The sequence below is a fragment of the Salvelinus namaycush genome, chromosome 21, assembly GCF_016432855.1.
Source record: "Salvelinus namaycush isolate Seneca chromosome 21, SaNama_1.0, whole genome shotgun sequence".
Lineage (NCBI taxonomy): Eukaryota > Metazoa > Chordata > Actinopteri > Salmoniformes > Salmonidae > Salvelinus > Salvelinus namaycush.
In genome coordinates, this window is record NC_052327.1 from 47,070,803 (window position 1) to 47,098,261 (window position 27,459).

Consider the following 27,459-nt stretch of genomic DNA (forward strand, 5'->3'; position numbering starts at 1 on the left):
GTAGACCTGATCACCGACAACGACGAGACAGCCTATAGGGAGGAAGCCAGAGACCTGGCCGGGTGGTGCCAGAATAACAACCTATCACTCAACGTGACCAAGACTAAGGAGATGATTGTGGATTACAGGAAAAGGAAGACCGAGCACGCCCCCATTCTCATTGACGGGGCTGTAGTGGAGCAGGTTGAGAGCTTCAAGTTCCTTGGTGTCCACATCAACAACAAACTAGAATGGTCCAAACACACCAAGACAGTCGTGAAGAGGGCACGACAAAGCCTATTCCCCCTCAGGAAACTAAAAAGATTTGGCATGGGTCTTGAGATCCTCCAATGGTTCTACAGCTGCAACATCGAGAGCATCCTGACTGGTTGCATCACTGCCTGGTATGGCAATTGCTCGGCCTCTGACCGCAAGGCACTACAGAGGGTAGTGCGTACGGGGCTAAGCTGCCTGCCATCCAGGACCTCTACACCAGGCGGTGTCAGAGGAAGGCCCTAAAAATTGTCAAAGACCCCAGCCACCCCAGTCATAGACTGTTCTCTCTACTACCGCATGGCAAGCGGTACCGGAGCGCCAAGTCTAGGACAAAAAGGCTTCTCAACATTTTTTACCCTTAAGCCATAAGACTCCTGAACAGGTAATCAAATGGCTACCCGGACTGTTTGCATTGTGTGCCCCCCCAACCCCTCTTTTTACGCTGCTGCTACACTCTGTTTATCATATATGCATAGTCACTTTAACTATACATTCATGTACATACTACCTCAATCAGCCTGACTAACCAGTGTCTGTATGTAGCCTCGCTACTTTTATAGCCTCGCTACTGTATATAGCCTGTCTTTTTACTGTTGTTTTATTTCTTTACCTACCTATTGTTCACCTAATACCTTTTTTTGCACTATTGGTTAGAGTCTGTAAGTAAGCATTTCACTGTCAGGTCTACAGCTGTTGTATTCGTTGCACATGACAAATAAACTTTGATTTGATTTGACCTGCGGGACAGGTACAGGATGGCAACAACAAATGCCCGAGTTACACCAGGAACGCACAATCTCTCCAGCAGTGCTCAGACTGTCTGCAATAGGCTGATAGAGGCTGGACTGAGGGCTTGTAGGCCTCAGTCCAGCAGGTCCTCACCAGACATCACCGGCAATGGGCACAAACCCACCGTCGCTGGACCAGACAGGACTGGCAAAAAGTGCTCTTCACTGACGAGTCGCGGTTTTGTCTCACCAGGGGTGTTGGTCGGATTCGCGTTTATCGCCGAAGGAATGAGGGTGAGGGCTAGGGCCATTCCCCCCAGAAATATCCAGGAACTTGCAGGTGCCTTGGTGGAAGAGTGGGGTAACATCTCACAGAAAGAACTGGCAAATCAGGTGCAGTCCATGAGGAGATGCACTGCAGTACTTAATGCAGCTGGTGGCCACACCAGATACTAACTGTTACTTTTGATTTTGACCCCCCCCTTTGTTCAGGGACACATTATTCCATTTCTGTTAGTCACATGTCTGTGGAACTTGTTCAGTTTATGTCTCAGTTGTTGAATCTTGTTATGTTCACACAAATATTTAGACATGTTAATTTTCTGAAAATAAACACAGTTGACAGTGAGAGGGTGTTTCTTTTTTTGCTGTGTTTACATATGAAATGAGTAAAGCAGTATGTAAACATTAATAAAGTGACTAGTGTTCCAATTTTAAAGTGACCAGTGATTCCATGTCTATGTATATAGGACAGCAGCCTCTAAGGTGCAGTGTTGAGTAACCGGGTGGTAGCCAGCTAGTGATGGCTATTTAATGCACCTGTACCTGATGGCTTTGATGCACCTGTACTGACCTTGCCTTCTGGATGGTAGCGGGGTGAACAGGTCATGGCTAGGGGTGGTTGATGTCCTTGATCTAAAGTAGGAGTGCCTTTTTCTTTTAGATCTTAATGAACAAGATTACATTGACAGAAGGGTACTAATCCTATAATCAGCACTCCCAAGTCCCCCTGTCTATTTATACCTGGTAAAATAAGGTAATTAAAAAATATATATAATAATAACCTAAAAGGCAAAACTGATCCTAGATCAGCACTTCTACTCTGAGTGGACACGAGCCCAGGCTTCTCTGACTGCCGATCACCCCACACCTTCACAGGTGATCTGAGACTGCTGTATTGCTGTCAAGTACTCTCCTATAAGATCATTTGGAAAGGCTCTCGTTTGGGTTTATGATGTTAAGCTGGTGATATTTGGAAATAAGGCTACGGCAGACATATTGACCCCTGATGGTGTGTGCCTGCCTGCCTTCCTGGGAGACAGGGAGAGATTCAAATCTCTGAATGGATTGGGTGCTAACTGCTAAAGTCATTCCTCAGAACAAAGAAAATTAACTTAGGGAAACGACTTTGAATATATATAGAAAGATTTTTCCCTGACTCATTTTTTAAAATTTCATATAATGCCCTTGGAAAAAAGAGGATAATTTCACAATTTCATTGCTGGTCCATTTGACCTACACAAAATGTATGTTTATTCTGTTATATACTGTTGTTTACTAAGTGTGTATGTATAGTATATACTGTATTCTCGACATAGCTCATCTTAATATAACTACTACTGTACATAGCATTTTCTTTCTGTAATTTCTTGGTTTATTGTTTAGATTTCATTTTTGTGTGTATTTGCATTGTATTTCCATGACATTCTACTGCACGGTTGGAGTTAGTAACATAAGCATTTCACTGCACCTGCTATAACTCCTGCAAATCTATGTACGTGACAAATAAACTTTGATTTGAAATATTTGGGTGCGTCATCTATCTGTGAACATTTATAGGTTGATTTTAAGACTTCACCCATGGCGGTCAATAATCTCATGAGCTTTACATGCTATCCAGTGTTCTCAGATTCTCAGACCCTGGCCATACATAGCAGCACATAGCCCCATCCCTGGCTCTAGGGGTCATGGGAAATGCTGAGCTAAAGCTTTAGGTGGGGGAAATAAGAGAGTGGGGCTAAAACAGAGCTCAGAAGCAATTACACCGAGCCAACTGGCCAGGGGTTAGACTGCATTGTGCGGGCTGACCTGTGATCTTTTTAACCCTGGGGGTCACCTCTGAGGGGTGAAGACGCTTAAACTCTCGCTGTGAGACAAGTGTCTTTGAAAGGGGAGACTGAGGACACTCAGCATAGAACAACTGGGCCGTGCTTATGTACATGACACCATTTGTGTCTTGGGGTGCGTGTGTGTTTGTGTGTGTGTGCAAATATGCAGCATGTCTGCATGTTTCATGTCGGTTTTCATGTCAGGCTTAATACATGATAAGTAATTAAAGGAAAGTAGATGTTAAGTGAATTGGGAGATTCCACGCCAGAGTTGGCCGAAAATGTTCTGGCAATTATCACATTGTAACTTCATTGGGAGGAAGGACGCTTGACATGCTTATACAATTTGTATCACAAACCATTTTTTTGAAATTCATGATGAAAGTGGCCATTTTAGGCCCTTTTTAGATCTATACATGCCTGTAGTAAGACCCTGATCTGTGAACCATACATGATACAGACAACATATTGGTGTCATTAGAGGGTGCTCTCAAATATTGAGTATGTCTAGATTCTGAAATACTATTTTTCAAATTAATTTATTCAACATAAAAAATATGAATATTACTATCTCAAAAGTACCCTATTTGATTTGTTTGTAACAATATACTCTTCAAACACGTCAAATTTCCAGATTGGGCTCTCCGGTACTTTTAATGATGTGACCCAAATTATACATATTGATTGACATTATTGGTTTTTAACCAATTACAGCCTTCCTTTAGGACTGCACATTCAGCAAATCACCAGAAGAGGGAGTTCGCTTTGTATCCATTTTCCCATTCACTGTGTTGGTGGTGCTCGTAAAATGTACCTTACCTTTAGAATTAGCAGAGAGCCCACACTGGAAATTTGCTGTACTTGAAGAGTATATTGTTCCAAACAATGTCTTAAGCAAAGTCAAAAAGGCAACTTTTCAGATATTAATCTTTGTAATATTGAATAAATTAAATCAGAAATGTTTTATTTCAGAATGAAGACATACTTCATATTGTAGAACAGCATACTATAAGGAATAGAATGACACCAATATGTTGTTTGTATTATTAGAATGGTGCCGGAGGAGATGGCTGGCGTTTTACGGTCTGCTAACCAATTGTGCTATTGTGTGTGTTTTTTCACGTTATTTGTAACTTATTTTGTACATAATGCTTCAGCCACCGTCTCTTATGCCCGAAAAGAGCTTCTAGATACCAGGACAGCAATCACTCACCTCGTACTGGACAAATATTTTCTTTACTTCAGACATCCAAAGCCCAAATCCTTGTGATTCGCATGAGAACGAGACAGAGATATCGGGGACGTAGGTTGGGGTACCTTGTAAGGATCCGACGGCGAGTGGGTAATCTGCCTCCACCATCAGTCCTATTAGCCTACGTACAATTATTGGATAACAAAATAGACGAGCTACGATCACGAATATCCTACCAACGGGACATTAAAAACTGTACTATCTTATGTTTCACTGAGTAGTGGCTGAACGACGACGTGAATAACATCCAGCTGGCGGGGTTAACGCTACATTGGCAAGATAGAACAGCCGCCTCTGGTAAGACAAGGGGTGGCGGTCTGTGTATATTTGTAAACAACAGCTGGTGCACAAAATCTAAAAGTGAGGAAGTCTCAAGGTTTTGCTCACCTGAGGTAGAGTATCTCATGATAAGCTGTAGACCACACTATTTACCAAGTTATCATCTATATGTTTCGTAGCTGTCTATTTAGCGCCACAAACCAATGCTGGCACTAAGGCCGCATGCAATGAGCTGTATAAGGCCATAAGCAAACAGGAAAACGCTCATCCAGAGGCGGCACTCCTAGTGGCCCAGGGACTTTAATGCAGGGAAACTTAAATCCGTTTTACCTCATTTCTACCAGCATGTTAAATGAGCAACCCGAGAAAAAAAACTCGAGACCACCTTAAGTCCAAAAAAAGAGATGTGTACAAAGCTCTCCCTCGCCCTCCATTTGGCGAATCTGACCATATTTCTATCCTCGTGATTCCTGCTTACAAGCAAACTCGTCAATAAAGAAGTGGTCAGATGACGTAGATGCTAAGCTACAGAACTGTTTAGCAGGCACAGACTGGAACATGTTCCGGGACTCTTCCGATTGCATTGAGGAGTACACCACATCAGTCACTGGCTTCATCAATAAGTGCATCAATGACGTCGTCCCCACACTGAATGTACGTACATACCCCAACCAGAAGCCATGGAATACAGGCAACATCTGTACTGAGCTAAAGGGTAGAGCTGCCTCTTTCAAGGAGTGGGACTCTAACCCGGACGCTTACAAGAAATCCTGCTATGCCCTCAGACGAACCATCAAACAAGCAAAGCGTCAATACAGGACTAAATTTGAATTGTACTACACCGGCTCCGACGCTCGTTGGATGTGGCAGGGCTTGCAAACTATTACAGACTACAAAGGGAAGCACAGCCACGAGCAACCCAGTGACACGAGCCTACCAGACGAGCTAAATTACTTCTATGCTCACTTCGAGGCAAGCAACACTGAAGCATGCATGAGAGCATCAGCTGTTCCAGACGACTGTGTAATCATGCACTCTGTATCCGATGTGAGTAAGACCTTTAAACAGGTCAACATTCACAAGGCTGCGGGGCCAGACGGATAACCAGGATGTATACTCTGAGCATGCGCTGTCCAACTGGAAAGTGTCCTCACTGAAATTTTCAACATGTCACAGACTGAGTCTGTAATACCAACATGTTTCAAGCAGACCACCATAGTCCCTGTGCCCAAGAACACTAAGGTAACCTGCCTAAATGACAACTGACCCGTAGCACTCACATCTGTATCCATGAAGTGCTTTGAAAGGCTGGTCATGGCTCACATCAACACCATTATCCCAGAAACCCTAGACCCACTCCAATTTGCATATCGTCCCAACAGATCCACAGATGATGCAATCTCTATTGCACTCCACACTGCCCTTTCCCACCTGGAAAAAAAAGGAACACCTACGTGAGAATGCAGACAACACAACAGTGGTAGGCCTGATCACCGACAACGATGAGACAGCCTTTAAGGACGAGGTCAAAGACCTGGCCGTGTGGTGCCAGGATAACAACCTCTCCCTCAACGTGATCAACACAAAGGAGATGATTGTGGACTACAGGAAAAGGAGTACCGAGCATGCACCCATTCTCATCGACGGGGCTGTAGTTGAGCAGATTGAGAGATTCAAGTTCCTTGGTGTCCACATCACCAACAAACTATCATGGTCCAAACACACCAAGACAAGTGAAGAGGGCACGACATCGCCTATTCCCCCTCAGGAGACTGAAAAGATTTGGCTGATCCTCAAACGGTTCTACAGATGCACCATCGAGAGCATCCTCTGGTTGCATCACTGCCTCCGACCGCAAGGCACTACAGAGGGCAGTCCATACGGCCCAGTGCATCACTGGGGCCAAGCTTCCTGCCATCCAGGACCTCTATACCAGGAGGTGTCAGAGGGGAAAAAATTGTCAAAGACTCCAGCCACCCTAATCATAGACTGTTTTCTCTGCTACCGCACGACAAGCGGTACCAGAGCACCAAGTCTAGGTCCAAAAGGCTTCTTAACAGCTTCTACCACCAAGCCATAAGACTCCTGAACAGCTAATCAACTGGCTACCCAGACTATTTCCCCCCCCCCCCCCCCCCCCCAACCCCCACCGCTACTCTCTGTTTATTATCTATGCATAGTCACTTTAACTCTATCTACATGTACATACTACCTCAATTACCTCGACTAACCTGTTCCTCCGCACATTGACTCTGTACTGGTACCCCCTGTATATAGCCTTGCTACTGTTATTTTACTGCTGCTCTTTAATTATTTGTTATTTTTTACTTATCTATTTTTTTTTTTTTTTTACACGTATTTTTCTTAACTGCATTGTTGGTTAAGGGCTTGTAATTAACCATTTCACCATAAGGACTACACCTGTTGTACTTGCCGCATGTGAGAAGTAGATTTAGATTTCACAGATCATAGGGTCTTACTGGAGGCATGTATACTGTAGGTCTAAAAAGGGCCTAAAATGGCCACTTTCATCATGATTTTCAAAAAATGTCATACAAATGTAAAAAGTATGTCAATCATCCTTCCTCCCAATTAAGTTTCTCTGTGAGAATTGCCAGAACAATCTGAGATACAATTTTTTTTCCGGGCTACGCTGGCATGGATTCTCCCAATTCTGATGACAAACTTTGTGACTTCTTACAGCTGGGGTAGGTTACCAACCCCCGACCTTAGCCTGAAGCTATTGTCCTGCTGCAGAAGGCCACTTCACACCTATGTGTTAGGGACCGGGTTGCCATGGACCAGAGTCAGCTGACCCGGTTAGCCAATCAGTGGAATATCCTGGGGTTGGAGACACCAGTCTCGCCCTGAACTCTTTTGTTGTCTCCAGGAGGACAGATTGAGACAACCTTTATAAAGTCCTGTCCTCCACCTCAACTCACATCTGGACCCGTGCCACATGAACAATCCTTCTTCTGGAGTCCCTGACTGGTGTTAGTGAGTCTTTGACCAAGCAAGTGTTCTAGTAACTGGTTAGGGTTCAGTTGATATACAGTACCAGTCAAAGTACTCATTCAAGGGTTTTTCTTTATTTTCGACTATTTTCTACATTGCAGAATAATAGTGAAGACATCAAAACTATGAAATAACACATATGGAATCATGTAGTAACCAAAAAAGTGTTAAACAAATGTTATATTTGAGATTCTTCAAAGTAGCTACCCTTTGCCTTGATGACAGCTTTGCACACTCTTGGCATTCTCTCAACCAGCTTCATGAGGTAGTAACCTGGAATGCATTTCAATTAACATGTGTGCCTTGTTAAAAGTTCATTTGTGGAATAACCTATTTGGTAAAAGACCAAGTTCATATTGTGGCAGGAACAGCTCAAAAAAGCAAAGAGAAACAACAGTCTATCATTACTTAAAGCCCTGAAGGTCAATCAAGTGCAGATGCAAAACCCCTCAAGCGCTATGATGAAACTGGCTCTTATGAGGACCGCCACAGGAAAGGAAGACCCAGAGATACCTCTGCTGCAGAGGATAAGGTCATTAGAGTTACCAGCCTCTGAAATTGCAGCCCAAATAAATGCATCACAGAGTTCAAGTAACAGACACATCTCAACATCAACTGTTCAGAAGAGTCTGCATGAATCAGGCCTTCATAATCAAATTGCCGCAAAGAAACCACTACTAAAGGACACCAATAATAAGAAGAGACTTGCTTGGACCAACAAACACCAGCAATGGACATTAGACCGGTGCAAATCTGTCCTTTGGTCTGATGAGTCCAAATTTTAGATTTTTAGTTCCAACCGCGTCTTTGTGAGATGCAGAGTAGGTAAACAGATTATCTCCGCATGTGTGGTTCCCACCGGGAAGCATGGAGGAGGTGGTGTGATTGTGTGGGGGTGCTTTGCTGGTGATACTGTCTGTGATGTATTTAGAATTCAAGGCACACTTAACCAGCATGGCTACCACAGCATTCTGCAGTGATACGCCATCCCATCTGGTTTGCGCTTAGTGGGACTATCATTTATTTTTCAATAGGACAATGACCTAACACACCTTCAGGCTGTGTAAGGGCTATTTGACTAAGAAGGAGAGTGATGGAGTGCTGCATCAGATGACCTGGCCTCCACAATCACCCGACCACAACCCAATTGAGATGGTTTGGGATGAGTTGGACCGCAGAGTGAAGGAAAAGCAGCCAACAAGTGCTCAGCATATGTGGGAGCTCCTTCAATACTGTTAGAAAAGCATTCCAAGTGAAGCTGGTTGAGAGAATGTCAATAGTGTGCAAAGCTATCATCAAGGCAAAGGGTGGCTACTTTGAAGAATCTCAAATATAAAATATATTTTGATTTGTTTAACACTTTTTGGTTACTGCATGATTCCATATGTGTTATTTCATAGTTTTGATGTCTTCACTATTATTCTACAATGTAGAAAATAGTTTAAAAAAACAAAAAACTTGAATGAGTAGGTGTTTTCAAACTGTTGACTGGTACTGTCCAAAAATGGATGTAGCAACTACAGATTTCCTCTTAAGTCTATCAAAAGTGGGCGAGTTTGAGCATGTGTCCATTAGGCCTATGTTTAAAAAAAAAAAATTATCAGCATGAATTAGATTGAGTAATAAAAAAAACACTTTTATTCCGTAGGCTGGGATCCGCACTATGCAGCTGTTGCAAGAGTGCATTTTTCACTGGCTGTCCACTGGTTTCAAAAACAATGATTGATAGGCAGCTTAAACTTCTTGAATTCAACCATTATTGGGTTCAAATACACATTTAGATTTGTGAATAGCCATCCACAACATCCAAAAAGGCGCAAATAGCTAAATGATAGAGCAGCAGTGTGATTCACAATGCTCTATGAAGATATCAATAATAAGTGATATCCGTATCGCCGTAGACTACACCACTGCTGTCATCCTTACCTCCAAGCGTTTAATCAAGTTGGATAATCTTTGGATGCCGACAGCAGTCGCACCATTGGAAGACATTGGACTACAGCCTACAAAAGCCTATTCCTGCTCTTTTCCCGCGATCCATCAAACACATTTGGTGTGTCATCATAGTGGTCTCTGACTTGTGGTCAGACTCGCTCAGGTGGAACAAACTTAAACTTGCGCCTTTTTTCAATGCTGATTTGAATGTCATTGAGAAAACAGAGAAGTGTCAAATATGTTTTTCGCAAACATCCTTTCTGAATTTAAAAGTAATCATCGAAGTAATCATCTAGTTTTTCAAAAATCTGTAATCTGATTACAATATTTTTACTGGTAATGAAACGCATTACAGGTACCGTTTTTTTGTAATCCGTTACTCCCCAAACCTGATTGTAACCCTGTCTCCTGCTGGTCATTGTCAGTCCTCTTGCCAGGACTCTGGGACAGTTGTACCTATTTCAAAAACCACCACTTGGTGGCGCTCTTTTTCATGGTCACTGAGAAGTACTCTTGGGCAACTGTAAGGGTTTTCTGGAGTATCATATAATGTATCATAGTCAAACACGGTTAACATTGGGGACATTAAAGTATCCTTACCTTATCTGAATACACAAAGAACAGGATGAGTAGTATCAGCTCTGCCAGCAGGATTATCAGCAAGACAATGAAGAACTGCAAAAGAAAGGGAGATAGAGAGAGGGGGGAGAATAGAGGGAGATGGAGAGATACAGAGGGAGAGAAAGACAGCAAGAGAGGGAGGGAGAGAGGGAGAGAAAGTGAGTGCCCAAGGGCCAGTGAACATGCGTGGAGGAGGTTTAATTGCTCTACAGATTCATCTCCCACGGACGCAGCCCAGTGCCTCCTCACTCCTTCAACTAAATATTTACTCTGTCCCTTCTTCACAGCATGGGAGCGCAGCAACCGGCAGATTCAGAAATTCAATTTGCGTAGAGTTCTATTAATTTTGTTATGCGTTTATTATTTGTGTCACGGTCTGTATGAACAGGGGATCACAGTGAAAACCGCACAGACAGTTATTTATTGAATCTTTAGGTGGCCAGTTCAGCGTTAGATTGTTTCATTGAATGTTTTGTCTTTTGTTGGCAGGTCCCACAAAGTTTGTTTATCATATTTCCTCCGGGTGTGGAAAGTTTCAGGAACAGCTTGTTTAGACAAAAAGTTAGTGCTCTGATTACAGTGTGTGTGTGTGTGTGTTTGTGTGTGTGCGCGCACGGACGCATACACACTCACTTTCATGTCAACAATGTCGGCCAAGTGTGTCACACAAAACAATCTTGCCTTTTGCGATGGGCTCATTCAACTTGTCTAGCCTAGGCGCAAGCTTCCTGATGGAAAAGGTTCTCTGACCTTTATATATTTCAAATAGTTCCAATCCAAAGAGAGTTTGTTCACAGAACAATTTTACAGATAATATGTCAGGCCGGTACCTCAGATCTGATTGGCCCAAAGAGGGCTAACTCCAATCTGATGTTTCCAAACAGACATAATTTATCTTCCCAGGTTTGGGAAGGTTTGGGCGAATAGCAATCAATCAAATTCATTTATAAAGCCATTTTTACATCAGCAGCTGTCACAATGTGCTACACAGAAACCCAGCCCAAAACCCCAAACAGCAAGCAATGCAGATGCATGAAATACCCATTGAAAATATGAAATATGAAATACCCATTGGCTCAATATGATAAGCTTAAAGATACACTATGCAGAAATTACTCTGCCAATTACTGGCTGCTAAAATTCTAATAGTTTGCCTAATTTCGGTTTATGTGGCAAAACAACTATAGTGTGTAGACAATCATTGTACCATCTAAATCACAGTGAAATATCTTTTCCATAACCAAAAATACTGTGTTTTCAGCTGTTTGAAGCTGGTGCACAAAACCAAAAGTGAAAGATGCATAAACAAAACTGAAGTCCTGTGTGGCTCATCTGGTAGAGCATGGCACTTGCAATGCCAGGGATGTGGGTTTGACTCCCACACGGGACCAGTATGAATTAAAATGTATGCAATCACCACTGTAAGTCGCTCTGGATAAGACCATCTACAAAATGACTAAAATGTAAGACTGGGAAGCAAGGAAATAGCACACATAGAACAGATCTATTGCTTCTTAGACTTGCTTTCAATAAGAATGACAGATCTTTAATTTACAGGAAGTTTACATACACTTAGGTTGGAGTCATTAAAACTCATTTTTCAACCACTCAACAAATGTCTTGTTAACAAACTATAGTTTAGGTTAGTCGGTTAGGACATCTACTTTGTGCATGACACAAGATATTTTTCCAACAATTGTTTACAGACAGATTATTTCACTGTATCACAATTCCAGTGGGTCAGAAGTTAGCATACACTAAGTTGACTGTGCCTTTAAACAGCTTGGAGAATTCCCGAAAATGATGTCACGGCTTTAGAAGCTTCTGATAGGCTAATTGACATAATTTGAGTCAATTGGAGGTGTAGCTGTGGATGTATTTCAAGGCCTACCTTCAAACTCAGTGCCTCTTTGCTTGACATCATGGGAAAATCAAAAGAAATCAGCCAAGACCTCCACAAGTCTGGTTCATCCTTGGGAGCAATTTCCAAACGCCTGAAGGTACCACGTTCATCTGTACAAACAATAGTACGCCAGTATAAACACCATGGGACCACGCAGCCTTCATACCGCTCAGGAAGGAGACGTGTTTTCTAGAGATGAACGTACTTTGGTGCGAAAAGTGCTAATCAATCCCAGAACAACAGCAAACTACCTTGTGAATATGCTGGAGGAAACAGGTACAAAAGTATCTATATCCACAGTAAAACGAGTCCTATATCAACATAACCTGAAAGGCCGCTCAGCAAGGAAGAACCCACTGCTCGAAAACCGCCATAAAAAAGCCAGACTACGGTTTGCAACTGCACATGGGGACAAAGATCGTACTTTTTGGAGAAATGTCCTCTGGTCTGATGAAACAAAAATAGAACTGTTAGGCCATAATGACCATAGTTATGTTTGGAGGAAAAAGGGGGAGGCTTGCAAGCTGAAGAACACCATCCCAACCGTGAAGCACAGGGGTGGCAGCATCATTTTGTGGGGGTGCTTTTCTGCAGGAGGGACTGGTGCACTTCACAAAATAGATGGCTTCATGAGGGAGGAAAATGATGTGGATATATTGAAGCAACATTTCAAGACATCAGTCAGGAAGTTAAAGCTTGGTCGCAAATGGGTCTTCCAAATGGACAATGACTCCAGGCATACTTACAAAGTTGTGGCAAAATGGCTTAAGGACAACAAAGTCAAGGTATTGGAGTGGCCATCACAAAGCCCTGACCTCAATCCTATAGAAAATTTGTGGGCAGAACTGAAAAAGCGTGTGTGAGCAAGGAGGCCTACAAACCTGACTCAGTTACACCAGCTCTGTCAGGAGGAATGGGCCAAAATTCACCCAACTTATTGTGGGAAGCTTGTGGAAGGCTACCTGAAACGTTTGACCCAAGTTAAACAATTTAAAGGCAATGCTTCCAAATACTAATTGAGTGTATGTAAACTTCTGACCCACTGGGAATGTGATGAAAGAAATAAAAGCTGAAATAAATCATTCTCTACTATTATTCATTTCACATTCTTAAAATAAAGTGGTGATCCTAACTGACCTAAGACAGGGAATTCTTACTAGGATTAAATGTCAGGAATTGTGAAAAACTGAGTTTAAATGTATTTGGCTAAGGTGTATGTAAACTTCCGACTTCAACTGTACATTTCTATGTGAATTTGGTCGGGGTTGCCCAAAAAGTTACATATTACAGTGATGTGTTATGAAGCTTTTACACCGGAGTTCATTATTTATCACTGTGGTGTTCTGGCAAAGATCCAGGCCCTCCCTCTCTCTTTCTATTTTTTTATCTCTCTTTCCGTCTCCATTTCTGTCTTTCTCTCTTTCCGTCTCTCTTTTTCTCTCTCTCTCTAATTCTGTTTCTCTCTCTTTCCATCTCGCTCGCTCGCTCTCTCTTTCTCTCTCTCGCTTCATGCTATACAAAATTGTTAAAGCACATAGCGCAGACGTAGTGATGTGCTGATGCGTAATATTCAATATGTTTTTAACTGATGTTTGAGATAGCTGCTCCAAGGGGTTGGAGGTGTTTGAAATTCCAACTCCTCTCATTTTCAAGTTGATATAAAAAGTTTTGCATTCAGTTATGTAAACCTACTCGTGCGTTATCTTTTCAAACGTTGCTATTTAAATAACACTTGAGATAAAACTCTTAACTTAACAGTTCTCCGGGAACAACATGAGTCTAGACAAACAAGAGTATTCTTTGTATTAAATAATTCAGCGCTCTCAGTTTTTTTTACCAATACAAGGAATGTCTAATCTACATAACTCAAGCATGTGACAGCATGTGACACAAAGGACCTCACACTGACAATTCTTTCAATCAGTCTGTGACCATGGCCATTGAGGAATGGGAGACTCCCGCAGTGCCTGGCACTCGGGCCTAATTTTATCTGTGAGCCCCCAAGGTTTTTACTGAGGATTCATCTCCCCCGTTGAGCTCGTTAGCCTGACTGCTCTACTGAAGGCTGGTGTGTGTGTGTGTGTGGTACTGGGGTAGAGAGAGAAATAGATAGAGGGAGAGAAGAAAGACCGAAAGAGAGAGTTGTATATATGTGCAAGTGTGTTTGTATGTCTGCGTGCGTGGGCAGGCCAGTTCTTAACTCACACTCAGAAGCAGGCACTTGTTCTCCTTGATGGCTCCCAGGCAGCCCAGGAAGCCGGTCACCATGACGATGGCGCCGATGGCGATGACCAGGTTGGCAGCGGAGAGCGACGGGAAGGAGGGTGAGAAGGTGGCAAAGCTGCCCTGGGACACAGACAGCCAGATGCCCACGCCCAGCAGCCCACAGCCACACAACTGCAAAGCAAGAGATACCAGGTAAGAGAGGTTTAAAATAGAATCATCACAAAGACATGTATGTTCTGAATTAATTGGAGTTGGCAGAAAACAAGAGGCTTATAGTTTCTTTGCAGTACTGAAATGAGCATGCATATTCACTAGGGATGCAACGGTACACAGTATGTTGTCGAACCGTTTGGTACGCCCTCTACAGTTCAATACGCACACGTGAACCGCGGAATTACGATATGCCTGTCATTTTCCTATAATTTCCAAAATTTGCTTATTGTGCTGCAGACTACACACACGTTGTACATTCAGATCCACAGAACCAAACGCGCAGCTTGTGAACAGGCAAGGCAGGCAACTGCTTGGGGCCCCAGGCCATTAGGGGGCTCCTGAGGGCTGACAAACTTTACTCCACAGCAATGTCTCAAAATGTAGCAACTGCGGTGACCGCAAACCGCTCCCCCTTAAACAACCTATGGACAATTTGCAGTGACATCTCAGTAGGAAACCTCCCTAAAGGGGCCCCATGAAGAAAGGGGAAACTAAAAACAAATATTCTCTCAGCTCCAACGTGACAAGAGAGCGCTAGCGAGACAGAGAAGCGGCGAGCGCTAGCGAGACAGAGAGAAGCAAATTTGAAGAGGCACTGCCGTCTTTCAAATCTGCTGTGTGGGAACATTTTGGATTCAACGGTCAATACGATGACGAGGGTAAGAAGAACGTAAACAAAGAAAGTACAGTCTGCAAGTATTGCTTTGTCACCATCAGCTACTCAAGTGGAAAAACTTCTTACATGATGTGTCATTTACGTGGCCATAACCTGGCCATATCCCTTGCAGGTGGAGCTGGAGCAAGGAGAGTAGACTCGTCAGCCAAAACACAACAATCTCTCTCCTTTGCCTTCCAACAACAATTTGCTACAAATTCAGAAAAACAAAGAAATAACGAAAGCAGTGGGAGTATTCATAGCCAAAGATTTGCAGCCCTATTCGGTGGTTACTGACTCAGGATTTCATCACTTGATGAAAACAATGTAACGGCGTTATAATGTCCCCCCCCCGCACACATTTCAGCGGCAAACTAATTCCCAAACTCTATGAAACATCACGGAGAGAAATTTAAAATAAATTGACACAGGCAACCTATCTAGCTCTCTCCACTGATAGTTGGACATCCAGAGCAACTCAAACGGGGTGGCAGGTAGCCTAGTGGTTAGAGCATTGAGCCAGTAACCGAAAGGTTGTTAGATTGAATCCCCGAGCTGACAAGGTAAACACATGCCGTTCTGCCCCTGAACAAGGCAGCTAGGCTGTCGTTGTAAATAAGAATTTGTTCTTAACTGACTTGCTTGGTTAAATATTTTTTTATATAAAAAAAGCTACCTCACTGTGATGGTTCACTATGTACTGGAAGCTACCTCACTGTGACGGTTCACATGTACTGGAAGCTACCTCACTGTGATGGTTCACTATGTACTGGAAGCTACCTCACTGTGATGGTTCACTATGTACTGGAAGCTACCTCACTGTGATGGTTCACTATATACTGGAAACTACCTCACTGTGATGGTTCACTATGTACTGGAAGCTACCTCACTGTGATGGTTCACTATGTACTGGAAGCTACCTCACTGTGATGGTTCACTATGAACTGGAATCTACCTCACTGTGATGGTTCACTATGTACTGGAAGCTACCTCACTGTGATGGTTCACTATGTACTGGAAACTACCTCACTGTGATGGTTCACTATGTACTGGAAGCTACCTCACTGTGATGGTTCACTATGTACTGGAAGCTACCTCACTGTGATGGTTCACATGTACTGGAAGCTACCTCACTGTGATGGTTCACTATGTACTGGAAGCTACCTCACTGTGATGGTTCACTATGTACTGGAAGCTACCTCACTGTGATGGTTCACTATGTACTGGAAACTACCTCACTGTGATGGTTCACTATGTACTGGTTTGGGAGATGAAGAGCTACGTGTTGCAAACTCGTTCCCTGTATGAGAGTCATACAAGTGCAAACTTTTCTTAAATATAAAGATACCGAAACCGTACCGTTACCGTGGCCCACAAACCGTGATACATACCGAACCGTGGGCCCACTGTAACGTTGCATTCCTAATATTCACAAATAATGAAACAAATATATATTCATTATGTATTTTCATAGTCTTCACAAAGTACAAATCCAAGCTAAGTGAGCATATAGATATCCCCAGAAAGGCTGTAGCAGTAGGCTGACTACCCTCTACGCACCAGGGGAGGAGAGAACAACTAATCAAGAGCATTTACACCCATTACAGCATATTAACTGATTCTGTTAAGCCAATAATGCTCTACCAGTGATTAGGAGCAGAAATGCGTTCCGCCAGTCTGAGCAGCTTACTGGCATAGAACAAACACAGAATTACACACCGGCACCCATATGACACCAACCCGCCCCCCTCTACCCACCCACATGACACCAACCCACACCCCTCTACCCACCCACATGACACCAACCCGCCCCCCTCTACCCACCCACATGACACCAAACCACACCCCTCTACCCACCCACACCCACATGACGCCAACCCACACCCCTCTACCCACCCACATGACACCAACCCGCCCCCCTCTACCCACCCACACGACTCCAACCCGCCCCCCACCACACACACACACACACTGTAGTCTAGGTTCATAACACTGTAGGGCAGGGGTATTCAACTCTTACCATACGAGGTCCGGAGACTGCTGGTTTTCTGTTCTACCTGATAATGAATGATAATGGTGTCCCAGGTCTAAATTTGAGTTTGAGGGCTGTAGAGGATACAACAGCCCTCTAGGTGGAGCAGTTCCTCCTCAAGACACTGCCCCTCTGCCCCTACAGAGACTGACGGGAACTTGACTGGACACCAAGGAACTTGAAGGTCTCAACCTGCTCCACTACAGCCCCGTCGATGAGAAAGGGGGTGTGCTTGGTCCTCCTTTTCCTGTAGTCCACAATCATCTCCTTAGTCTTGGTCACGATGAGGGATAGGTTGTTATTCTGGCACCACCCGGCCAGGTCTCTGACCTCTTCCCAATAGGCTGTCTCGTCGGTGATCAGGTCTACCACTGTTGTGTCGTCTGAAAACTTAATGATGGTGTTGGAGTCGTGCCTGGCCGTGCAGTCGTGGGTGAACAAAGAGTACAGGAGGGGACTGAGCACGCAACCCTGGGGGTCTCCAATGGTGAGGATCAGCGTGGCAGATGTGTTGCTACCTACCCTCACCACCTGGGGGTGGCCCGTCAGGAAGTCCAGGATCCAGTTGCAGAGGGAGGTGTTTAGTCCCAGGATCCTTAGCTTAGTGATGAGCTTTGAGGGTACTATGGTGTTGAACGCTGAGCTGTAGTCAATGAATAGCATTCTCACATAAGCATTCCTTTTGTCCAGGTTGGAAAGGGCAGTGTGGAGTGCAATAGAGATTGCATCATCTGTGGATCTGTTAGAGTGGTATGCAAATTGGAGTGGGTCTAGGGTTTCTGGGATAATGTTGTTGATGTGAGCCATTACCAGCCTTTCAAAGCACTTCATGGCTACTGACGTGAGACCTACGGGTCTGTAGTCATTTAGGCAGGTTGCCTTTGTGTTCTTGGGCACATGGACTATGGTGGTCTGCTTGAAACATGTTGGTATTACAGACTCAATCAGGGACATGTTGTAAATGTCAGTGAAGACACCTGCCAGTTGGTCAGCACATGTCCAGAGCACACGTCCTGGTACTCCGTCTGGCCCCGCAGCCTTGTGTATGTTGACCTGTATAAAGGTCTTACTCACGTCGGCTACGGAGAGCGTGATCACACAGTCGTCCGGAACAGCTGATGTTCTCATGCATGCCTCAGTGCTGCTTGCCTCGAAGCGAGCATAGAAGTGATTTAGCTCGTCTGGTACGCTCGTGTCACTGGGCAGCTCGCGGCTTGGCTTCCCTTTGTAGTCTGTAATAGTTTGCAAGCCCTGCCACATAAGACGAGCGTCAGAGCCGGTGTAGTATCATTCAATCTTAGCCCTATATTGGTGCTTTGCCTGTTTGATGGTTCGTCGCAGGGCATAGTGGGATTTCTTTTAAGCTTCCGGGTTAGAGTCCCGCACCTTGAAAGCGGCAGCTCTACCCTTTAGCTCAGTGTGAATGTTGCCTGTAATCCATGGCTTCTGGTTTGGGTATGTACGTACAGTCACTGTGGGGACGACGTCCTCGATGCACTTATTGATAAAGCCAGTGACTGATGGGGTGTACTCCTCAAAGCCATCGGAAGAATTCCGGAACATGTTCCAGTCTGTGATAGCAAAACAGTCCTGTAGATTAGCATCTGGTTCATCTGACCACTTTTTTATAGACCGAGTCACTGGTGCTTCCTGCTTTAATTTTAGCTTGTAAGCAGGAATCAGGAGGATAGAGTTGTGGTTGGATTTACCAAATGGAGGGCAAGGGAGAGCTTTGTACGCGTCTCTGTGTGTGGAGTACAGGTGATCTAGAAATGTTTTCCCTCTGGTTGCACATTTAACATGTTGATAAAAATTTGGTAGAACTGGTTTAAGTTTCCCTACATTAAAGTTGCCCAGCAGACCGAGAGCAGAACAGACCGGACAGACACTGGGATGCATCGCAAATGACACCCTGTTCCCTACATAGTGCACTACTTACACAAAAGTGCCATTTGAGACACAGCCTGATACTGTGATGTTGGCAAACAGTGATGCGCTGCAGCCCGCCATGCCGGCCCCAGTGAAATATAAGCGGAGAGGTAAGTAGTGACATTCTCCCTCTGCCTAATGGAATGAAATATCCCATGCAATCATGTCGTGAATAAGAAATCACAACGAGTTGAAATATGGTTAGACGCCGTGGTAAATCATAGCACCACCACTCCTCCCTCCATCCCTCCAACCTTTCCCTCAAATCAAATCAGTCACATGCAGATGTTAATGCGAGTGTAGCGAAATGCTTGTGCTTCTTGTTCCAACAGTGCAGTAATATCTAACAAGTAATCTAACAATTTCCCAACAACAATAGATGGTATAAAATACAGTATATACATATGATATGAGTAATGTAAGATATGTAAACATTATTAAAGTGGCATCATTTAAAGTGGCATTGTTTAAAGTGACTAGTGATCCATTTATTAAAGTGGCCAGTGATTGGGTCTCAATGTAGGCAGCAGCCTCTCTGAGTTAGTGATTGCTGTTTAGCAGTCTGATGGCCTTGAGATAGAAGCTGTTTTTCAGTCTCTCGGTTCCAGCTTTGATGCACCTGTACTGACCTCGCCTTCTCGATGGTAGCGGTGTGAACAGGCAGTGGCTCGGGTAGTTGTTGTCCTTGATGATCTTTTCGGCCTTGACATCGGGTGGTGTAGGTGTCCTGGAGGGTAGGTAGTTTGCCCCCGGTGATGCATTGTGTAGACCGCACCACCCTCTGGAGAGCCTTACGGTTGAGGGCGGTGCAGTTGCCGTACCAGGCGGTGATACAGCCCGACAGGATGCTCTCGATTGTGCATCTGTAAAAGTTTGTCAGGGTTTTGGGTGAAAAGCCACATTTCTTCAGCCTCCTGAGGTTGAAAGCCGCTGTTGCGTCTTCTTCACCACACTGTCTGTGTGGGTGGACCATTTCAGTTTGTCTGTGATGTGTACGCCGAGGAACTTAAAACTTTCCACCTTCTCCACTGCTGTCCCTTCGATGTGGATAGGGGGGTGCTCCCTCTGCTGTTTCCTGAAGTCCACGATCATCTCCTTTGTTTTGTTAATGTTGAGTGCGAGGTTGTTTTCCTGACACCATACTCCGAGTGCCCTCACTTCCTCCCAGTAGGCTGTCTCGTCGTTGTTGGTAATCAAGCTCACTACTGTTGTGTTGTCTGCAAACTTCCTTGTTTGCAGAGGACACTCCCTCTTTCCTTGTGTTCACACCAGTGCTTCTGAACACATTAACGCCTGTCAGCGATATATGGAGCGGTGTACTGTACACTAACCAACCTGGAAACCTGCAGCCCAACACAGGAACGCGGGCAAGCCTGGACACAATAAATAATTAATCACACATACCCACAAGCTAAATGAGTTGTTAATTGGACTGACAAATAGTGCCTTTAATACCTCTTAGCACTGAGCACTTAAAGCCGGCTTACATCCAGAGATGACTAATGGCTCTGTCAGCCTCTCTCAACATCATCGACAACCTCATCTAAGAGCCCCACGAAAGTGTGACTTTACTTTACAGTAGGAAAGAAACAAGTGTCTGAGTTAAAGTAGGCGTTTTCCACACTGCTGGTGTATATGAGTGTGTATGGGAGTGGGGTCTGGGAGGGTTGTGTGATGGTTATGTGAGGGCTGTGTCAAGAGGGGCCGGCCAGAGGGGTAAACTTCTGTCTGCTGCTGATGGTGGTGTCAAGAGACGTCTCAATCCTAATGAGTCCTACGGGGTCTGGAACCATGGATATATAAACCTGAGTTCAGGTCGTCAAACCCCCATCAAGCCCACTCCCAGCGGCCTTCTGTTAAGTGGAGGATCACTCGAATTAACCTTTCACATTTCCATTGTGAGGGCTGTGTGGCCTGTGTTTGTGTAGGCTAGAGTCGACGGGAGATGATACCGCTTCATATATACATGGGGGCTACAGGGGGTCTGCATAACCTTTTAAGACCTGAGATGGATGGAAAACACTCCTATAATAAGTACCTCAGTCCCTTAGCAACAAAAGGTTGCTGAGTTGAAAGTACTGAGATTCTACCACAGAGAATGTGTTGCCAGGGGCCCGATCCTGACTGCCTGACTAAAATTAGACCCTCTATCATAACAAACAAAAAGGAGAGCTCCTGTGAAGGTTAAAGGATGGAGCGAGAGATGAGTCCATGAAGACTCAAAGCGAAGTACAGCGTTCGATCCCTCCGGAGCGGCAGATTAGATTGGCCACCCGATGGGCGTCCTATTCAAAGGGACACAGGGAGCATTTGTACCTTCCCTCAGAAAAACAGCAGTAAAACAAACAACTAACTGCTGTGTGGCTAACAAAGAGAGAGACCGACCCAGGAGTTGTTTGTTTGAATGGCATTAGATCAAGGGAGCCTCAGCTCAGTACGGGGCCTCAAGAATGCTATAGTATAATTGTCGCTCTGGATAAGCGCATCTGCTAAATGACTAAAATGTAAATGTAATCATCTTAATAATACATAACCAACCACTCACTGGGAGGAGTAAACCAGGAGTCCCTGATTAAACATAGAAAATGAAAATGTCAACTGGAAATGCTGTGAAAGGTCACGTATGTCTTTATGCTGAGTGGATATGAAGATCGATTTCCCAGCTCATGAGGCCACTGCCATAGAAATAGAATAACTAAAATGGGCTTTCCCTTTCATGTCAAAGGGTCTGTGATGGGTGGAGAGGCGGCCATATTGAGTGTACCTATAGGAGTAAAGCATGCTTTTTTCCGTTCTAATAATTCTCTCTCTATGGCCACAGTTGCTGTTGAGTGAGAGGGTTCATTGCAAGGACATGTAGTGGAGGTACTAGGTACGTTATGAGGGCAGACAGGCTGGATTTACGAGGAGGGAGCGCAGAGACGTTAGCCAGTCCAGGTGGAGGGAGGATCCTGTGCCTAGTTGATTGTGAGTAATGCCCGAACGCGTCCAAGTGTGTCTGCTGTAAGTGACTGTGAAGCCTTCCAACCCCCACCCAATCTGTCTGATCTCTGTCTGTGTAATCTCTGTCTCGCAATACCACTACTACCAGCCCTAATGTCAAACGTGAACAGATGTTATGTAGGGTAGCCCAGAGTAGAGAGCGATTGGTCGTTTGACCTTCGATGGTCATGACTGACCTCAAGCCTGCCTACTGAGATGCTTATCCGGTTTTAATTGGAGACACTAGGCTTGTTTTCACATCCCATCTGTGTGGATCAAATCAAATTTTATTTGTCACATGCGCCGAATACAACAGGTGTAGTAGACCTTACCATGAAATGCTTACTTACGAGCCCTTAACCAACAATGCAGAGTTTTAAAAAAGTAAGACAAATGTGTGTGTGTTTTGTGTGTGTGTCCGTGGACGTGTTTAACTATTCTTGTGGAGACCAGAAGTCCCCACAAGAATAGTAAACAAACAAACAAACATTTGACCAACTTCCTTACAAGGTCAAATGCTATTTCGTTTATGGTTAAGGTTAACATTAGTGTTAGGGTTAGAATTAGGTTTAGGAGCTAGGTTTAGGGTTAAGGTTAGGTTTTTGGGTTAAGGTTAGGGTAAGAGTACGGGTTAGGTTTAGGGGTTAGAGAAAATATAATTTTGAATGGGACTGAATTGTGTCCCCACAAGGTCAGCTGTACAAGACTGTGTGTGTGTGTGTGTTGGAGTGTCAGTGTAGTATGTGTGACAGGGTGGTTAGTGTTCAGTGAGTGTACGTTGAGCCTGTGCAAGAGAGTACAAAACATTATAATAAATAAGAATAAAATAAGGGGGTCAATGTAAATAGTCCTGGTGGCCATTTTATTAACTGTTCAGCAGTCTTATGGCTTGAGGGTAGAAGTTGTTAAGGAGCCTTTTGGTCCCAGACTTGGTGTTCCGGTACCGCTTACCGTGCGGTAGCAGAGAGAACAGTCTATGACTGGAGTGGCTGGAGTCTGACAATTTCTGGGCCTTTCTCTGACACTGCCTGGTATAGAGGTCCTGGATGGCAGGAAGTTTGGCTCCAGTGAAGTACTGGGCAGTAGACACTACCCTCTGTAGCGCCTTAAGGTCAGATGCTGAGCAGTTGCCTTTTTGAGGATCCGGATGCTGAGCAGTTGCCTCCTGAGGGGGAATAGGCGTTGTTGTGTCCTCTTAACGACTGTGTTGGTGTGTTTGGACCATGATGGGACCTTAGTGATGTGGAGACCAAGGAACTTGAAGCTCTTGACCCTCTCCACTACAGCACTGTCAATGTAAATCGGGGTGTGCTCGGCCCGCTTTTACCTGAAGCACACAATCAGCTCCTTTGTCTTGCTCACATTGTGTTGTTGTCCTGGCACCACACTGCCAGGTCTCTGACCTCCTCCCTACAGGCTGTCTCATTGTCGTCTGTGATCAGGCCTACCACCGTCATGTCGTGCAAACTTAATGATGGTTTTTGAGTCGTGCCTGGCCACGCAGTCATGGGTGAACAGGGAGTACAGGAGGGGACTAAGCACGCACCTCTGATGGGCCCCCGTGTTGAGGGTCACTGAGCTGTAGTCAATGAGCAGCATTCTCATGTAGGTGTTCCTTTTGTCGAGGTGGGAAAGGGCAGTGTGGAGTGCAATAGAGATTGCATCATCTGTGAATTTGTTGGGGCAGTATGCAAATTGGAGTGGGTTCAGGGTTTCTGGGATAATGGTGTTGATGTGAGCCATGACCAGCCTTTAAAAGTATTTCATGGCTACGGGGCGGATGTCATTTAGGAAGGGTACCTTGGTGTTATTGGGTACAGGGACTATGGTGGTCTGCTTGAAATATGTAGGTATTACAGACTAGGTCAGGGAGAGGTTGAAAATGTCAGTGAAGACACAGCTGGTCAGCGCATGCTCGGAGTACGTGTCCTGGTAATCCGTCTGGCCCTGCGGCCTTGTGAATGTTAATCTGTTTAAAGGTCTTACTCACACTGGCTATGGAGAGCGTGATCACACCATCGTTCGGAACAGCTGGTTCTCTCATGCAGGCTCGCGTCACTGGGCAGCTTGCGGCTGGGTTTATCTTTGTAATCGATGATAGTTTGAAAGCCCTGCCACATTCAACGAGCGTCAGAGCTGGTGTATTAGGATTCGATCTTAGTCCTGTATTGATGCTTTGCCTGTTGATGGTTGTCAGAGGGCGTAGAGGGATTTCTTATAAGCGTTCGGATTAGTGTTTCACTCCTTGAAAGCAGCAGCTCTAGCCTTTAGCTCAGGGCGGATGTAGCTCAGTGCGGATGTTGCCTGTAATCCATGGTTTCTGTTTGGGATATGTACGTACGGTTACTGTGGGTACGACGTCGTCAATGCACTTATTAATGAAGCCGGTGACTGATGTTGTATACTCTTCAATGCCATCGGATGAATCCCGGAACATATTCCAGTCTTTGCTAGCAAAACAGTCCTGTAGTTTAGCATTCGCTTCATCGGACCACTTCCATATTGAGCGTACTGGTACTTACAGAATTTTTGCTTGTAAGCAGGAATCAGGAGGATAGAGTTATGGTCAGATTTGCCAAATGGAGGGTGAGGGAGAGCTTTGTACGTGCCTCTGTGTGTCAGTGGAGGCTGCTGAGGGGAGAACGGCTCATAATAACGTCTGGAACGGATCAAATGGAATGGCATCAAACACCTGGAAACTATATGTTTGATGTATTTGATAACATTCCACCTATTCCACTCCAGTCATTACCACGAGCCCGTTCTGCCCAATGAAGGTGCCACCAACCTCCTGTGCTGTGACTGGAGTAAAGCTGATCTAGAGGTTTTTGTCTCTAGCTGAATGTGACATACTGGTAGAAATTTCAGTCTTCCTGCATTAAAGTTCCTGGCCATTAGGAGCTCCGCCTCTGGATGAGCATTTTCTTGTTTGCTTTTGGCCTTATACAGTTCGTTAGTGCCAGCATCGGTTTGTGCTGGTAAATAGACAGCTACGAAGAATATAGATCAAAACTATTTTGGAAAATAGTGTGGTCTACAGCTTATTTTTTTATCTTTATTTAACTAGGCAAGTCAGGCAAGAACAAATTCTTATTTTCAATGACGGCCTAGGAACAGTCTTAACTGCCTTGTTCAGGGGCAGAACGACAGATTTTTACCTTGTCAGCTCAGAGATTCGATCTTGAAAACTTTCGGTTACTAGTTCAACACTCTAACCACCAGGCTACCTGCCGCCCCATCATGAGGTACACCAACTTAGGCAAGCAAAACCTTGAGACTTCCTTAATATTATAGATTGCGCACTAGCTGTTGTTGACAAAGAGACACACACCACCCCCCGGTCTTACCGGAGGCTGCTGTTCTGTCTTGCCGCTGCATGGAAAAATCCAGCTAACTGTATATTATCCATGTCCTTGTTCAGCCACGATATTACAGTTTTTATTGTCCCGGTAGTAGAATAGTCTCGAACGGAGCGCATACAGTTTATTCTTCTGTGATTGCACGTTCACCAGTAAAAAAAAGGGTAAAGGCGGATTATCCACTTGCTGATGGAGTCTCGTCAGGCATCCGGCTCGTCAACCTCTGATGTCCAGAAGCTCTTTTTGGTCATAGGAAACGATGGCGTAAACATTGTGTTCCCAAAAAATTTAAACAGCGCAAAACAGCACACAAAATAGAACAATTATTGGTCAGGCCACATAAAATGGCGGCCATCCCCATTCTTTAACCAATGGATCTCTTATTATTTTACTGTAGAATCTCAAGATACTGAATAACTCAGAGCGGTCATAAACAGACATAATGCACACAAGTGTACAGTAGTTAAAAGCCACATGAAAATGATGGACCAAATGTCCTTCCACATGTGAAATAGTTAGATCTTCATCCCACATGGTTCCACATTCCCTCAAGTTATGTGGTAGTAGTCCTGCATTACCATACTTCCAAGTCTTGTTTATCATTAAGCTGGTGGGAGAGGGAAAAGCCTGGAGTCGAGGCTAACTATGTGGGAATAGGGAGCCATATAAGACAAAACCATAGTTTAATGTTGAGATGAAAGTAATGTGTGAGTTGGGTATTTTGGCACCGGCTGCCTCTCTTTGCCGCATGGCAAATCCTGCAGTAATTAACTTTGCATCGAACGGGGCGGAGAGAGAGCGGCGCATTGGGCTCTGACATTCTGTCTTAGCTCCCACAATCCCCTGGCTCCCTGTGTGCGCCCTTGCAGCAACACAGTCTCTCCCATTAAGCCAATGCTGGGAGTGTGTGGGGGCGGTACGCTGCTTTCTACTACTTCTCAGCCAGCGTTAACAAGCTTTTACTGGCTGATGGGGATGTGTTAAAAGTTTTTAGTGCATCATAACATTCAAATATGTATAGCGTTGGCATACTGTACATACAGTGAGCTCCAAAAGTATTGGGACAGTAACAAATTGTGAGAAAGTTATAGGCATGAATATCATACACCCCCCAAAAATGCTAACCTCCCCTGTTACTGTAATGGTGGGAGGTTAGCATGTCTTGAGGGTATGATATTTGTGCATCAGGACTACCCGTAATCATGGTAGCATCCACATTTATCTCTTCATTCAAAGACTCAATCATGGACACGTACTAACAGTTGTGGCTGCTTTGCGTGATGTATTGTTGTCTCTACCTTCTTGCCCTTTGTGCTGTTGTCTGTGCCCAATAATGTTTGTACCATGTTTTGTGCTCCTACCATGTTGTGCTGCTGCCATGTTGTGTTGCTACCATGTTGTTGTAATGTTGTGTTGCTGCCATGGTATGTTGTTGTCTTAGTTCTCTCTTTATGTAGTGTTGTGTTGTCTCTCCCATCCCCACCCTGCAGGAGGCCTTGTTGCCTTTTGGTAGGCCATCATTGTAAATAAGAATTTGTTCTTAACTGACTTGCCTAGTTAAATAAAATAATATAAAATAATAATGTAGAAGTGTTAAGAAACATATTATATTCTTATTTACAATAAAAGTGACTCCAAAATGACACAATATATTATTTACCATTAATTTATTTTGGGCACAAAATTATCTGAAACACAACCAAAACAATCAGCAAATGCATTCAACAAATGTGTAGAGTCACAAGCTTGATGTAATCATTACGTGGTACGAATGTGGGACCAAATACTAATCTTTTGACTAGTTGAATACACATACATTGCATTCTGAAAATATTCAGACCACTTGACTTTTTCCACAAACTGAGCAGTCGGGGGAGAAGGGCCTTGGTCAGGGAGGTGGCCAAGAACCCTGGTCACTCTGACAGAGCTCCAGAGATTCTCTGCAACACTCCATCAATCAGGCCTTT

General features: G+C 44.3%; 1 protein-coding gene across 1 annotated transcript in view; it reads right to left on the bottom strand.

Annotated features, from left to right (window-relative positions):
• LOC120066431 (tetraspanin-9-like) overlaps positions 1-27,459 on the bottom strand; it is a 134,373-nt gene that overhangs the window by 31,547 nt on the left and 75,367 nt on the right. Inside the window, exons 2-3 of the mRNA XM_039017793.1 lie at positions 14,302-14,493; positions 10,173-10,247 (exon numbers count right to left, since the gene is read on the bottom strand). Coding sequence (XP_038873721.1) covers positions 10,173-10,247; positions 14,302-14,493 — 267 coding nt within the window. The remainder of the gene's footprint in view (positions 1-10,172; positions 10,248-14,301; positions 14,494-27,459) is intronic.